Genomic DNA, 14,199 nt, shown 5'->3' with positions numbered 1-14,199 from the left:
GCACCGAAGCCCCTCCAGCACCCAAGCGGTAGCCTCCGGAGCAGGGACGGCTGAACTCAGTAAAGGGGAAGGCGGCGGCCGCTAGGCTTTCAGGCGTCGCCATGAGGACTACAACTCCCAGAAGGCGGTGCGAAGGCGAGGGCGAGCCACGGAGCGTCCCGCACGCTGACGTCAGACCTTTACGGAACTGGGAAGCGCGCGGCCGAGGTACGTGTGGGTCGCGGCCTGAATGGAGAGGGCGAGGAGGGTGAGAGCGGGTGGGCAGAGCGGCCTGAGGGCAGGTGAGACGCAGGGACCTGGTGAGGGAGAAGGACAGATGGGTCTCAGATGACGCGGGGGTCGCGACGCGGAAAGATCTCGAGCTCTGCTTGCTCTTCCCGCAGCGACCATGACGAAATTAGCACAGTGGCTTTGGGCATTGGCGCTCCTGGGCTCCGCCTGGGCGGCCCTGACCACGGGGGCCCTGGGCCTGGATTTGCCTTCGTCCTGCCGGGAGGTCCTCTGGCCACTACCCGCATACTTGCTGGTATCTGCTGGCTGCTTTGCCCTGGGCACTGTGGGCTATCGCGTGGCCACTTTTCATGACTGCGAGGACGCCGCCCTCGAGCTGCAGAGCCAGATCCGGGAGGCCAGAGCCGACTTGTCCCGCAGGGGGATGCGCTTCTGACACCTGAACCCCATTTGCGATTGGACAGCCCTCCCCCCCCGCACCCCCCCCATTAAAGAACAAGTTTACTTTCTAACTTTGTTTAGTATGGAGAATGGGAATTGGGGATTGTGTGTGTACCAAGTGTCTAGAAGTAAGAGGCAGACAAGCCACCTTCCTGAGGTCATCCGAGCCTTTATCTTTGCATTCTGCTGGTGTTCCTCCTTTTTGCTCCAAAGGAGGCAAAGACTCCTTCTCAAGATCGCTCAGGATGGAAATGTTTCACTTTTCTAGTGCTTTTGACCCTGTCAGGAAGTACTTCTTGAAGCGTAACCTACATTCTTCATAATATCCAAGCTCTGTCCTTTTGAAGGAGTCCCTAGGTCTTTCCTAGGTTGCTCTGGTTCTTTTAGATACCTTTTCTGAGCTAACCCTACTAGCCCAAGAATAACTGAATTAGACAGTACACCTCTACCCTTCACCAAACCAGGCAGGTTGATAATCACTGAATAGAGAATGAGCCTTGATGGGCAGGGGTAGGGAACAGTTTATTTTAAGGCACATTCTAAAGATTTCACCCCAATCTCCAAAATTAAAAAATATCTAAAAAATAAGTGCTTCATCTCCCAGGTCCCACCCTCTTTAAGTAAAGCTCTTTGGTCCCCAGATTTTCAAAGTTGTTTCTTTCCCATAACCCATGGCACACATGAAGCTGGTCAGCAGGAACAGCTGAAACAGGTTGGTTTGAACCTCTTTGGTAATAGGTTGGCATTAAGGTGTCCTGTGGTCAGGTTTGTAGGAGTTGATAGTTCCTGTCTTGCTCCTGAGGGTACTTCCAGAAAAGCCAGAGGCGAATGAAGCTGGTGAGGATTCCTGGAAGGTTGGGCACCTGAAATCACAAGGGCTACTATGAGGAGAGGAGTTGATTTTCCACCTTGTACACCTGTTGCCCCATGCCTGTGCTGCTTACCATGATGTAGGGATCTCTGAGTTGAAACCCATAGAGAGTCCAGGAGGCAGAGGTGAGAAGGGTGGCAATGGTCAGTGAGAAAGAGAGACGTTGGGTTGATTTGGTCTGAATAACTTTGGCCTGTGGGAAAGGATGAAAGATACTCCTAGCCCAGACACACAGTAAAGCTCCCACCTTGCCTAATAATTTCCTCAGAAAATAGGTCAAGTATCCTCCCTGATCTTCTGTTACCCAACTTTTCCCTCCTGCCTTCCACTTACCCACCTCTACTGCCCTGACTTTCCAGGATTTGAATTTTCCCTTCCCCTGGAGTGTACACTACAGTCTCTGGCTATGGAAGCCTGACCCTTCTTATCTCCCCCACCTCCATGGACACTCCCACTCCCACTCACCAAGTCAGTCAATGGTGAGAGGTACATACTGATGGTGAAGACACTGCAGAAGAGGCCCAGCTGCTGAAGCCTGGCCTCAATGTTCGGCACCAGTAGCCAAAAGTAACCAAAACCCAGGAGAAGGACCCCCAGCAGGGTTGCAGTCTGTAAGAGCACAGTACCCTGCAGGAGAGAGAATAGCTTTACTTCTAGGTGTGCCAGGAGCCCTTTCTGACTCCCCCACTGGAAGTAATTCATCCTGCCTTTTCCCATGCTCCAGTGGGGGAGCCAACCTTTGTCTAGGCCTCCAGTATTGCACTTGTCACAGCCTTTCCCCCACCAGTAACTTGACTCACCCACAACACTGGAGATTTCTAGGGGAAGGAAACGTATCTTTTTTGTGTGTTTGGTACACAAAAGAGGAGCTTAATAAATTCTTGTATGATTGAATGGGGAAACAGCTAATCATCTCATTCTCAGCCACTGGCCCTGGTTCTGAAGCCCTTTCCCTGTTTGTTGGGCAGTAAGGCACTATCCGGTTAGGCAGAGCTACCAGCCTTGCCAGAATAGGGGGCGGTGTATGAGTATCAAGGCAGACTTTATGAAGGAAGCAGGATTGCAATGCTGGAGGGGCCTTCCAGGAAAGGGTGGCAGTGCCAGCTTGTTAGAGTCTTCCAGGAAGCACTGTTCCTGCCAGCAAGGCAGGGCATGCAGCAGAGAGGTGGGTGCAAGGGAGGGCCTCTACCTTCCGAGGGCAGTAGTGCAGATACACCAAGATATATATGGTCTGAAGCACAGCGCCCACGGCGTTGACGACGATTAGGGTCCCGTCTCCCTTCAAGGCCCCATAACTCAGCCAGCTCAGGTTGCTGTAGGATGGAGGGGATGGACATTTGCCGCGGGGTTGAATGTGGGAGGGGACCCGAGGGGCCTCTTCCACAGTCCTCACCCCATCCCACCCCCCTCTCAGACAGTCTTTCCCGCTGCAGCTGTCATCCCTCTCACTTGACATCCGTGGTGAGAAAGGGCAGGAACTGGACATTGTCCACTCTCCGGGTCATCCACATGTGTCTGAGGTCCGAGCTGTAATAGTGCCCCGAAGGCAGGGGTGAGGGGAAGGGAGAACCAGGCTGCTGGGGAGTGGAGTTCCCCAAAGGCCTGTCATCCTCCCCTGAAAACTGCAGACCCCCGGTTCCGCCCCTCAGCTCCCTGGCTTTCTTCGGGTCAAGTGACCAGCCTCGCCCTGGTACCCCGGTCCCCTCGACCCGATTCCACTTTGACCCCAGGTTCCGGACGCAGCCTGGGGCTGCAGCCACGTCTCCGTCCCCTCTCGCTCCTTTCCTGGCTTCCTGGTCCTGCCCCAACCCCGACCGGCCGCGCTCTCACAGGCCGGTGGAGAACATGCCGAGGGTGAAGAGCACGCAAGCTCCGGAAAGGAGCGTGTCCGCCACGCCGCCCGCCTCCATCCTAGTAAACTCCGCTTCTGCGCGCAGCGCCGCGGGCAGGCCAGCTGGTGCGGGGCTCGCGACGTCGGGCCCCGCCTCTCCGCGTCCTCCGCGGTCCCCCGGAAACTTTACGGCCTAGGACGTAAAGCGGGAACTCAGGCCCCGCCCCCGCGCCGGCCGCAGGCTCGCGAGGTTCCGGGACCTGACGTCGCCCTCCCGGTCTCGGTGCGCCGCTTCCTAGGGCTCCGCGGGCCGTCCCGGCACCCGTCGCTCCCCCCACCGTGTACCCCTGGGATCACCCACACACCGGCCTCTACTCTCCCACGGGCCCTCGAGCCTACGTGGTAGACGTCAAAGTCGTGCTGGACCCAACCGGACTTCAGCGTGATTCCCACTCAGAGCTCCAGAGCAGAATCTCAGTGGCCCAGGGTTTGGGAGGTTTTTCCCAGTTTGCTGAAGCCTCTTCCCAGTCTTTCCCCTAAATAACAGGGGTTGCCAGGAATCACCAGTTCTGTCAGGTGCCCTCTCCTCTCAGCCACACCACCAACTTGGCAGGTGACCCCCTAGTCCAAGCCGACTGCTGCTGGGAACTTTCCCTCCCAGATTCCCACAAGTCTCTGTTGGTGGGGCTGCTGAGTGGGGCGCCTGCCTCAGCCGGTGTTCTCTTGAGGGCTGCCCTGACTCACTCAACAGTATGACTATCTGCGTGGTATGCCAAAGCCCAGAGCCCAGCGCTGCAAGGGTGGAAGTGAGGCAGAGGAAGAACTTCCAGAGTGGGTTCAGCCTAGAGCCTGAGATACTGTGGGGAGCACTCCTGTCCCCAACAACCCTGAAGAGGGAACCCCCCACTCTGGGGCTGGTGAAGGGAATGTGTTCTTTCCAGAGAGGGGGAAAAAATTCAAACCCAATTGCTACTGGTATCCTCCATAGCAGAGACTCAACGGTTCATGTTAGTATGGAGGGGCAGAAAAGCCACTCCAAAACAACAACAAAAAAACAACACAGCTTTATTTTGAGACAACATTGTATAAAAAAACTCCAGTTGTAGAAATCAGCACAGACACACAGCAAGTTTATATACAGATCCTGTACATGTGGGCCCTGCCCTTCAGGCTACACTCTAGGCACAGACTCTGGGCACATGGGCACTGCCCTTACAGCTACATTCTAGGAAAAGGTTGGCACAGCCCCCCGCTGGCTCAGCTTTGAGGAGTGCTACCCCAGGATAGGAGAGAGTGCAGTGGCTGGCTGCAAACCTCTCCACAGCAGCTCTACAGATGGGAGATCCTGGGTCTGCCCAAGCATACTGCCTCTCCTGTCTGGCTACCAGGCAGGAAACTGTCTCTTGCCTTTCCTTCAGTCAGTTCATCTTGGCATCCTGGCTCTCTGTGGGAGGGGCATCTCTGCCAAACTCAGTGTCTACCCACATAATCCCAGACCCCTTCCAGCTCAGCTCCCACAGTACCCTTCTTAAGAGTCCATGTCTGCACAGCTTGTTGTTTTGGTTTAAGGGCAGGAATTGCAGGGGGAAGGACTGTCCTGTTTTTTTGTCCATCCCTCTAAGGTGGAGGCAGGGATGGCACTACCAGGCATGCTGACCTCCTATGGGTTGAAACCCTTAATACTGACCCGTTTTGAAGCTGCTGGGTGGCAGCTTGTGCATGTGGTGGGAGTGGTTCCCAGCACTGGGGCTTTGGGAGGGGCCCCAGGATAGGTGAGGGTGCCTGCTTCTGTCTTCACAGCACAGTTCTAGTCCTTAGGCCAGATGTGGCATACAACTTCACAGGGTTTGTAGCAGCAGGAATGGCAGGAGCAGCACAGTCCAGGCAAGTGGGAAGAGGCGGGGGGCAGCACTGTGACCGATGCTATGTAAAACCTTCACCTCTGGGTCATCTGCAAGGTGGGAGGGCAAAGGCTCTCAGGTGAGCAGTCTCACTATTGGCCCTGGCCCTCTGCCCAACAAGGTTTCTCCAGTCCCTGCCTGGTAAAGGAGCTACCTCCTGTACCCAGCCTCCTCAAACAGACACCCTTGTTTGCCCCAGGCCCAATTTACTCCAGCTACCTACCTGCTGGAAGTCCCTTCTCCTGTGAATTGGCATGGGCTTGAGGACTGTGAGCTAAAACACAGGGATGGCCATAGATTAGTTACTATACGAGGGAGACAGAGGAATGGGAATGCTGGGTGGGCTGGCCAGTGGAACTTCCCACCATCCCAGGTCATTAGGCCAGGTCTAGCAGAGGAATGGAGGAAAGAGGTTCACATGGCCCTGACACTCACTGATTTTGCCATTGACGGTCACCTTCAACCTCAAGCATTGGTCTTCTGTGTGGTGGATGGGTTTGGCTGCAAGATAAACCCACACAAAGTTAAGGAAGGGGAAGGAACCTTTGTTGGGAGAAAAAAGAAGTGCAAATGCCTCTGGCCCTGCTTTCTCAGTCCCTGCTCATTTGAACCCCTTTCTTTCCTCTAAGCTTTGATTCTTTAGGTTTTGCCCACTTTTTGCCCCATGTTCAGTCCAACTGCCCTTCTTTGGAATAACCCTTGGCTTTGGAGATGGTGGTGAAAAGAACATAGACACTGTCCCCTCCCCATAGTCCATCCTTCAGGAGTCCCAGCTGGAAGCTGGGTGAGGTCTGCACAGCATGCTCCCCTTACCCAGATATTTTGTACTCCTTCTGCCTAGGTACCACTGAAAGGGTGAGGCCTGGATGCATTTTAAAAAGCCAATCTTATCACTATTAAAATCTTCCAGTGGCTCTCTACTGCCCTCAGGATAAACTTCTTAGCATTTCTTAGGTCCCTGTGATCTGCCCTGTCCATCTCTCCAAGCTCATATTTTCCTACTTTGAAGTGTACCTCCTACTCTAATCCAGGCTGACCATATGGAGTTCCCTGAAGATGGTCATGTTGCTTTTGCACATGTCGCCTCATTTACGGTCAACTCCTCTGCTTGTCCTAAGCTCTGGGAAACCAGGAAGTCTTCTCTGAGCCCCCCTAACCTGGAAGGTACCCAGGTCATTACTCCAGGGCCCCTGTGCTCATGCCTACCATATCATACTGTTCTAATGGTTAACCTATGTGTGTCTCTTCCCAGCTTCCTTGAGGACAGGGAACCTATAGTGTTTTATTTATCTTTGTGACCGCAGTACCAAGCCCAGTAGAAGCTCACTCCACATTTGTAATGTGAATGAATGAAAACAGAATCCAGGACTGGAGAGGCCCTCTGCTGCTTGACTCCCCACTAAGCCTGTACTCAGGCATATGCATCATGCCAGCTGCGGCCCCCAGTATGTGCACCTTCCTGCATGCCTCCCAGGCACTCACAGATGTAGTAGTAGCTGTGTCCCTCTTTGAACTCCTTGCCCAGGGTAAAGGGTGTGAAGCGCAGGAACTTCTCAGACAGCTTCTCTGGGCCATGCCTGGCACTGGGGTGGTTGCACTGCCAGCGGACCTGTTCCTTGGATTGAGGTTGACACAGCTGGTACTGCTCGAGCTCCACCAGGTACAGTGTATACTGCTCCATGGCAGCAGCTGCCACAGAGTCATCCTCATAATGGGGACAGATGATGTCCAGGTAGTCATTCAGCTGTACATGTACTGTGTAGTCCTCATTCCGGAACCTGGGTATGCGCAGAGGGGAAGGAAGCAAGCAGTCACTGCGAAGCCAGACCAGAGCCTTGAGTCTCCAAATGTTTTCATGACCCCTCACATTTCACACTGGACCCCCACACATGTTCTGACAATCTCAATTCCCAATATTTACTGATCTTGATCTCTTAAATATCTTTCCACTATCTCCAAACATCCCTGTACCATCATTGTGTCCCATAATCCAATAAATAGCATCCACTTAGTATCTTTCAGGCAACGAAGCACTTCCCATAACCCCCCTGATATTTACCCAAGGATGGGCTTCTAAATATTTCCTTAGCTCACTCATTATTCTCTTCTACCTATAAATATTTCCCCAAATTTATTCTACCAGGTGCTCCTTTAAATGCTGTCAGACCTCAGTCTGAGACCCTACTGGCCCATTCTGCCATCAGGACCCAAGTAACCCTTCTCTTTACCAGGCTAGCATTCAGCCTCAGCACATTTATGTCTTCACTCCTCTTACTCTATCCATCCTCCCCTCCCACTGAGTATATCTCACATTTCTCAGCTTCATTTCCCCCCAAGCCCCCAGTATACCCATGCCTACAGATAATGCCTGAATCCTTTAAGTTAAATCACTTTAATAAATTCATTCATTCTCCTCAAATCTCCCCTTTGAGCTACTCAAAATGATGCTCAGGTCTCCTTGTCCCTTTACTCAAAGCACCGAAACATCATTGTCCTTTTATCTACAAAAGCCACACAATCAGCTGTGAGGTGAGCTCCAGAAATGCTGGAGTTCTCAGATCTGAAGCAGCCACTCTCCTCCCAAGGTGGAGCGGGCTCCCCTCCCCCAGCCCACTCCCTCCAGGCTCCTCAGGCTCCAGCCAGACTGCCCACCAGGCCCTCCCCCCAGCTCCAGACACCTGGCTCCAGTCTGGGTGGGGTCCTAGTAGGGGGAAAAGTGCCTCCTCACCTCCCTCTCCAAGCTGGTCAGCTTCTCTGAATTCCCCTAAGCACTGTCAGCTAGACACTCAGCAGAGTTGGCTGCCAACTTACGACAAACCAAAGCCCTGGGCATGGATGGTGGGAGGAGTGGCAGGAATTAGGCCAAGGCCTTGGAGGTGGGCACCCACTGCCCAGTCAACATGACCCCTAGGAGGCCTGGCCTTGCAGCAGGACGTCAGTTCTCAAACTAGGCTTACCAGGGCCCCCTCCCCCACCCTGGGGAAGAGAGGGAGAGGGAGAGAGGCAGGGAGGGAGGCAGGAGGCAGAGAGAGAGAGAGAAGCAGAGAGAGGCTTTTAAAATTCCTCTCTGGAGAGATAAACATAGAAGCCATTTCAGAACAGGTATTTCAGCTCTGGGCCTGGCATCTTTCCCCCATTCCAGTGAAGGGCACTGACTCATTCCTCATCCACCTCTGCCACCCGCCCCGAATTCATGAGAGTCTGTGAAATTTACCTTGTCAAATGTGAAGAGCCCCTAGGACCCCAGGATGGCACAGTGGCCACTTGCCCTGGGCACTCTCCTCCAGGCAAAGGGAGCTGGAAGGTCTGAATGGGCAGGGTACCTGCCCCTCCAGTACCGAGGAGGCCAGTGCCCAGCTCCCAGTGGCACCACCCTTCATCCCACGCTACCCCCCCTGCAAGATCCCAGGGCAGATGCTCACTTCCCTGAGTCACCCATGCCAACCTCACACCCACCCAGCTCATTGCCACCTCATCTTTGCCCCTGAGCTGGGCCCAGCTTGGCTGCTTGTGGGCTCCACTCTGGGCTGGCTTCTCTTTAGCTCTGGGTATGGTAGGTGTGTGTGTGGCCAGATGAATAGGGCAGACGCTCTGCTTGATGGGGGCACCCATCACCCCCTTCCTGGGGTACAATCTGCTCCACTTAGGGCCCTTTTGACTCTTGGTCTGCATTTGAGAAAGGGGGGCAGTGGCGTCAGGGAAGGCGGGGAAAGGGGCAAGGAAGAGGCTCCTTCCTGAAAGAAAGGAAAGCTGGGAGCTTGGGAACGGAAAAGGCCAGGGTCACCCCCTCCCTACACACAGTTTCCTGTCCCCTCCTCCTCCTTCAGCCAACACCTGGCATGGGCATAAACAGGGACTTTGCTCTCTCCCACTAGGACAAGATTTGGTCAAGGAAGCAAAGAGCAGGCAGCAAGGAGTGGGGTGGGGGGGGCTGTCTGGGCCACCCCTTATAAACCAAGAGCAAGAGGGCACTACCCTCTGGGGTTGGCAGCTAGCTGTTCTCTCCCCACCCAACATGCCACAGACACAGACCCCCTCACCAGGCAATGCTGCTGCAGGATCAGAGGAAGCTGGCACAATACATTTCTCAAGGGGAGTGTGGGGCAGGCGCACCGGGCCTGGGGTAGCCGGCTGCGTGTAATGTTTTCCTGACCCCAAGCTGTCCACCCCTCCTCTCCTGTTTTTCTATAAATATTGTTCCCGTAACTTCAGAAAACTCAAGGGCAAAAACAAAGGGTCCCATGGAGCTTCTTCAGTCCAGTACCATTTGCCTCACAGCCCTAACACTGCCTAGAAGAAATTAACTCCTTTCTGCCCAGAGCCCTTTGTAACCTTTTAACCCCTTCCATCCCTTCTGAACCTTTCCCAGGACCTCCCTCCCCCAATCTCTTCAGTTTTACTACTTGAACCTTGTAAACAGACGACTACCTTCGCCCTGCTCATACACAGCATGTGCCTCACATGTCACCTCAAAAGATCCCTTGGTGGGGGACTTTCCACAGTCATCTTAAATACAGAATGAATGCTCAATGGATGCAGCCCAGTTCCCTCCTGAGAGGCCCTTCTAGGATCACAGTGAGCATTCTGCTTACTCCTGATTGCTTACTCCTGATGTCATAGCAGATACCTGTCAGTGTGGGCAGATGCCCAAGTGACAGACAAGGAGAGGCATACAGGCTCTCGTGGTGGAAGGACCTACAAGAGCCCTGGTGGCCACAGAGGGTGGTCCATGCGGGAGGCAGGAACTGTTCAGCATAGGTTCCTCACTTCGGAGAAATAGAGGTGCCAGAGGGAAGGAAAGGGGGAGCAGAAATAGTGGCCACTCAAGCAGACACGGGCAGGTTCCTACCCTGGGGTAGCCTACTCTCAGTTATGGGGGAGAAGAGAGGGGAAGAACATCTATGGAATCCCTCCCGCCTTCGGTCACCACCCCAAGACTCCAGTCGGGAGCTAGCTGGGACAGTTAAGCTGGGGTGGGGAGGCAGTGCCAACCAGACGCCCTTGCCGGCCGTCGTCGGCCCAGGACTCGGGGCTTACTTGGGGTTTGAACTGTTCCAGAAGACGGTGTGGCGGTCGGCAGCGGCCAGGCTGTAGAAGAGACCCAAGAGAGGCGCCCAGAGGAACTCCATAGCTCGGGGCCTGGCCAGGCCGGGCGCGAACGAGGGGCTCGTCAGGGTCTGGGTTCTCGCTGGCTTTCTCCGAGGCGCAGTCGGCACAACGCTCTCAGATCTGGCTCCTGCGCCTCCGGACTCCGCCTTTTGGGCCAGCGCAGCCCGACACCCCGCCCCGCCCCCCGCCCCGCCCGGCGCGCGGCTGCCCTGGGGCTTGGGGACTGGGGAGGTGGAGGAGGGGAGCGCCTGCGAGGGGCGGCGAGCGCTCCGCTCAGCCCGGGCGGATCCGCAACGCGCTGCGTGTGCACTCACTCGGCGGTCTGTGTGCTGCTTTCTGGGCCTGTGCGGGGTGGTAGGTCTGTGTCCCCCGGCAGAGTCGCGTGCGGGAGAGGACAACCAACTCCACCAGCAGCTCTGCGAACATGCGGGGTAGAGACCCGGCTTTCCCTCGCGGCGCGCGGGTCTTGCAGGGTGCAAGGTTGTTGATGGGTCCGGCACCCATCCCTAGCCTCGAACTCCCAGGCTCCCCGCGGCGTTCCCACACTCTCCTCGCCACCGCCCCCCCCTTCCCGGACTCTGCTCTCAGCTGCCCCTCCTCAAATATACAGCTGTTTGTTTTTGTTGGGTTTGTCAATGTTGTCTTTGTTCGGGAGATTGTGTCATCGCCCAGATGCCAGGAATAAAGTGTTACTCTGAGTGATCAAGTGTGTAACGTGTGTGGCCGGGGCTAAGGGCGCACCTCGGTGCCTGAGAGAGGGAGAGACACTGGGGATCTGGGGCCCTCGAGAGGGTTCGCTCCTGTTTCTAGTGCGCCAAAGGGTGCTAATGACCTGTGTGTGTGTGTGTGTGTGTGTGTGTGTGTGTGTGTGTACACACACGTGTGTAGCGTGCGAATGGGATTTGAATATGGACTGTGAGAATCTGAGCATGAAGAGTGACAAACTAACCGCACATGTGCATCTGGCTTGTGCAGATACGTGTGATGGCGCGCGAGGGTGAAAGCATTTGAGGACTATCACAGCCGCGTGTAGGGTGGGGAAGCGTGTGAAACTTTGACGTGTGTATGCTAATGTTTGTGTGAAGAGGAAGGGAAGCGTGCACAGGCCTGCAGATTATGTGAGGCAGGGGGCAGGAGTGTCTGTGCGGCGTCCCGGGGTTGGGCAGCTAGCTGGGTCTCGCAGTCCTCAGGTCCCAGAACCCAGCTCTGCCCCCTCCCCCGCGCCCTGTAAACAAACCCACTGGAATTCGCTCTGGGGGGGCCCTCCCCGCGGGGTCTTCTGTGGTTTGCAGGGGGGCTGGCGGGTGGGAGCCTGCCCCCCAGGTCCCGGGGAGGAGCGGGCGGGCAGGTGTTTGATTGGGCTGGAGTGTCTGGCGCGGGAGGGTCGAGCGCCGCGTGCCCGGGTGTCTGGTGCTTGTGTGTGTGATCGCGTGTCTGTCTGCGCGCGCCTCGGGTGGGTGTAGGAGCGTGTGCGCACCCCTGGCCAGCCCCGCACGCGGCTGCGCGCGCAGGAAGCCGCAGCCTCCGGGCCCAGGGCCGGCGCGGGCCCAGCTTCCCGGGTTCCCAGGCCGTTTCATCCTGCTCTTTTACGGCCAGGACTGGCGGCAGCCCCTGTAATTACGCGGGCCGGACGCCACGGCTAGTCCGGAGCTGACCCGGTGGGGAGGAGCCTGGGCGGAGGAGGGCCCAGGCCGGCCCCCACCCCCGGGGCGCAAGTTGCTTGAAGTCCGACGTGCTGCGCGGGCCGTAAATATTTACCTAGCGCCTACTAGGGCCCAGGCCAGGCTTTGCGCGCCGCCCCCACCCGGCTCACCCTCTGGCTCGCACCTGCCCCAGGCGACGTGCCCAGCCCAACGTTTTGCCCGACCTGCAGCCAGCTCCTCCCGCAGGGGCCGAAGTCTACCCGCCGACCAGCTCCAGGGCGGCGCCTCACGCGCTTTTTACTCACCTGGGAGGACATCTGGGTGTCGGCCCCCCACGTGCCCCCCACGAGATTATCCCGTCCGTGCGCCTGTGTCCCATAGAATCAAAGCTCCACGAGGGCAGGGATATGTTGGTTCTCTGCTGTACTGACAATGCCTGGCACAGCACTTAGCACACGCAGTAGCTGGTCAGTAAATATTTGTTGAGTGGGTGACATCACTGTTTAGTTAAGGTGCTTAACTTGTACCCACTTACTGCTCTGAAAAGAAGCGGGAGAGGGGCTAGGGAGGGGAGGGTGGTGGTAGCTCTAAAGAGAGGGTGGCCCGGGTGGCCCAGGGTTGCCCCCTGGAGGAGACGGTTTGGGGTACGTCCCCCTTTTTCTCTGGCTGCTGGGACTGCAGGGCGGTAACATGTAGGGAGCCTGCGCCGCTGGGGTCGGGCAGGTCCAGGCTCGCTCCGCCCAACCCGGCGGGGCCACGTCCGTTCCCGCCCTGCCGGCGTCTAGGTCTGGGGCAAGCCGGGTGGAAAGGTGTGTGTGGGGGAATGAGAGGCACAAACGGAACACGGAGCCCTCCTTCCCCGGCTTGGCGCTGTCCCCAACATTCTCACTTCAGGCTTTGATCTCATTACTCTTCTATGCATATATTTGTGCGTTTAGGGGTCGTTCTTCTGACCTAATGGGGCACCCCTAGGGGCCCGGTGTTGGGATTAGCAACGAAGGTAAGGGTGCAACGAAGGTAAAATCCCTGCCCTTGGGGAGCATGCATACCAGTAGGGGAAACAGACAAACCACTATTTATACAACAAACTCGCCTTTAAGTGTCATAGCACAGACTGCAGATCCATACTCTTGAGAGCCACTAGGAGGCCTGCTGGAGAGTTGCAGGCATTGTGTGATCCAGACAGACAGAAGTAAACTCAGAGACTGGACCCGAAGACCAACTCAGTCCCCATCCCGTCCCCTCCCAGCCCAGGCCCCCAGCCTGCCCAGGCGAGTCTGTCTTGGCTCTGGCATTGGGCTACCCCTCACCCCAAACTGGTGCACTTGTGAAGGCTCTCAACAGCCACCCGCAGGCAAACATCTGTGCTTAGTGGCGGGCGCTGTCTGAGGTGTCTGTCTGTCTGCTTGTCTGGGAAATTCCCCACGGGAGCCTTTTCCGTGAATTCCTGAGAGACAGGATTAACCCTCTGAGTGCCTTGGAGGAGGCTGGGCCTCTGGAGGAGTGCTGTCCACCTGTGGGGGCACTGTCACCCTGGAGGTGCCATTTCCAGTCTGGAACAAACAGAGCTACTTGATTGCTACTCCTTTACTGAGCACCCTGTAGTTTGGGGTGGCAGAGCCACAAGGTCCTGGGGCACCTGTTGACCTGGCCCAGCCCCTGAGGGGATCTCTTGACAGTGGGGTGGAGGTGGGAAGCCTGAGCCTGGAGCCGCCTCTGTTCCGCTCCCTCAATGTCATATTAAAAAATAAAGTGTATGTTTCCCACTTTGTTAAGTAATGTGTGTGTATATTTCACACTTTATTAATAACATATGTAAAGCTGGAAAAGAGCCGTGGGAGAATAAAGGGAAGGAGGAGCCACCAGCTGCTGTTAACATCTCCATGCCGTCCCTGCCAGCTTTTTGTTTGTGAGGTTTTTTTGAGGGGTGGGGCTGCTTGCTTTTACATAGTGTGATAAATATCACCCATTTCTATTGTACTTATATTTTCTCCTTTAACTTTATGACAGAAGACATTTTTTTCATGTTGCAAACTCTTTGTAAACAATATATTTTTAGCACTTTTCTTTTAAATCCTCACCTGAGGATACATTTTTATTGATTTTTAGAGAGAGAAGAAGGGAGGGAAAGAGAGAGAGAGAGAGAGAAACATCAATGAGTTGTCTCCCATA

General features: G+C 55.6%; 3 protein-coding genes across 6 annotated transcripts; 1 reads left to right on the top strand and 2 right to left on the bottom strand.

The window, feature by feature from the left end:
• Positions 1 to 105: 105 nt before the first annotated feature.
• On the top strand, positions 106 to 1,180 carry DPM3 (dolichyl-phosphate mannosyltransferase subunit 3, regulatory). Its single transcript, XM_016221373.2, has 2 exons — positions 106 to 207; positions 384 to 1,180. The coding sequence occupies exon 2, from the start codon at positions 389 to 391 to the stop codon at positions 665 to 667; it is 279 nt and encodes a 92-aa protein (XP_016076859.1). The 5' UTR covers positions 106 to 207; positions 384 to 388; the 3' UTR covers positions 668 to 1,180.
• Positions 1,181 to 1,332: 152 nt separating this feature from the next.
• SLC50A1 (solute carrier family 50 member 1) lies at positions 1,333 to 3,561 on the bottom strand. Of its 3 annotated transcripts, XM_016221645.2 has the most exons (6): positions 3,374 to 3,552; positions 2,993 to 3,070; positions 2,733 to 2,856; positions 2,009 to 2,170; positions 1,617 to 1,736; positions 1,333 to 1,535 (listed from the first exon to the last, which is right to left on the bottom strand). In XM_016221645.2, exons 1-6 carry the CDS (start codon positions 3,451 to 3,453, stop codon positions 1,434 to 1,436), a joined length of 666 nt encoding a protein of 221 aa, XP_016077131.1. In that variant the 5' UTR covers positions 3,454 to 3,552; the 3' UTR covers positions 1,333 to 1,433. The 3 variants fall into 3 exon arrangements, with proteins under 3 accessions (XP_016077131.1, XP_087684134.1, XP_016077130.1); XM_087828008.1 differs by lacking the exon at positions 2,009 to 2,170 and having other exon boundaries at positions 3,374 to 3,561; XM_016221644.2 differs by having other exon boundaries at positions 2,733 to 3,452.
• Positions 3,562 to 3,810: 249 nt separating this feature from the next.
• EFNA1 (ephrin A1) lies at positions 3,811 to 10,508 on the bottom strand. 2 transcript variants are annotated; one of them, XR_015716131.1, is made up of 6 exons: positions 10,313 to 10,508; positions 6,758 to 7,053; positions 5,711 to 5,776; positions 5,499 to 5,549; positions 5,062 to 5,325; positions 3,811 to 3,910 (listed from the first exon to the last, which is right to left on the bottom strand). XR_015716131.1 is itself a non-coding variant. In XM_016221647.2 (5 exons), exons 1-5 carry the CDS (start codon positions 10,402 to 10,404, stop codon positions 5,213 to 5,215), a joined length of 618 nt encoding a protein of 205 aa, XP_016077133.1. In that variant the 5' UTR covers positions 10,405 to 10,508; the 3' UTR covers positions 4,424 to 5,212. The 2 variants fall into 2 exon arrangements, 1 of the variants encoding a protein (XP_016077133.1); XM_016221647.2 differs by lacking the exon at positions 3,811 to 3,910 and having other exon boundaries at positions 4,424 to 5,325.
• Positions 10,509 to 14,199: the final 3,691 nt, after the last annotated feature.

Source organism: Miniopterus natalensis, chromosome 19 (assembly GCF_054644295.1).
Source record: "Miniopterus natalensis isolate mMinNat1 chromosome 19, mMinNat1.hap1, whole genome shotgun sequence".
In the NCBI taxonomy this organism is placed as follows: Eukaryota; Metazoa; Chordata; class Mammalia; order Chiroptera; family Miniopteridae; genus Miniopterus; species Miniopterus natalensis.
Note: the sequence above shows the minus strand (reverse complement) of the source record. Positions and strands in the feature narration are given on the sequence as shown.

Bases quoted from the DNA above. Each gene is read 5' to 3' on its own strand.
- DPM3 (XM_016221373.2), top strand. From the start codon at position 389: ATGACGAAATTAGCACAGTGGCTTTGGGCATTGGCGCTCCTGGGCTCC.
- EFNA1 (XM_016221647.2), bottom strand. From the start codon at position 10,404: ATGGAGTTCCTCTGGGCGCCTCTCTTGGGTCTCTTCTACAGCCTGGCC. The intron at 5,777-6,757 runs GTGAGTGCCTGG...TTTATCTTGCAG, and splicing joins ACACAGCTACTACTACATCT to CCAAACCCATCCACCACACA. The intron at 5,326-5,498 runs GTAGGTAGCTGG...CCCACCTTGCAG, and splicing joins GGAGAAGGGACTTCCAGCAG to ATGACCCAGAGGTGAAGGTT.
- SLC50A1 (XM_016221644.2), bottom strand. From the start codon at position 3,029: ATGTCCAGTTCCTGCCCTTTCTCACCACGGATGTCAAGTGAGAGGGAT. The intron at 2,171-2,732 runs GTAGAGGCCCTC...TCTCTCCTGCAG, and splicing joins TGCACTACTGCCCTCGGAAG to GGTACTGTGCTCTTACAGAC. The intron at 1,536-1,616 runs GTAAGCAGCACA...TTGTGATTTCAG, and splicing joins TCAGAGATCCCTACATCATG to GTGCCCAACCTTCCAGGAAT.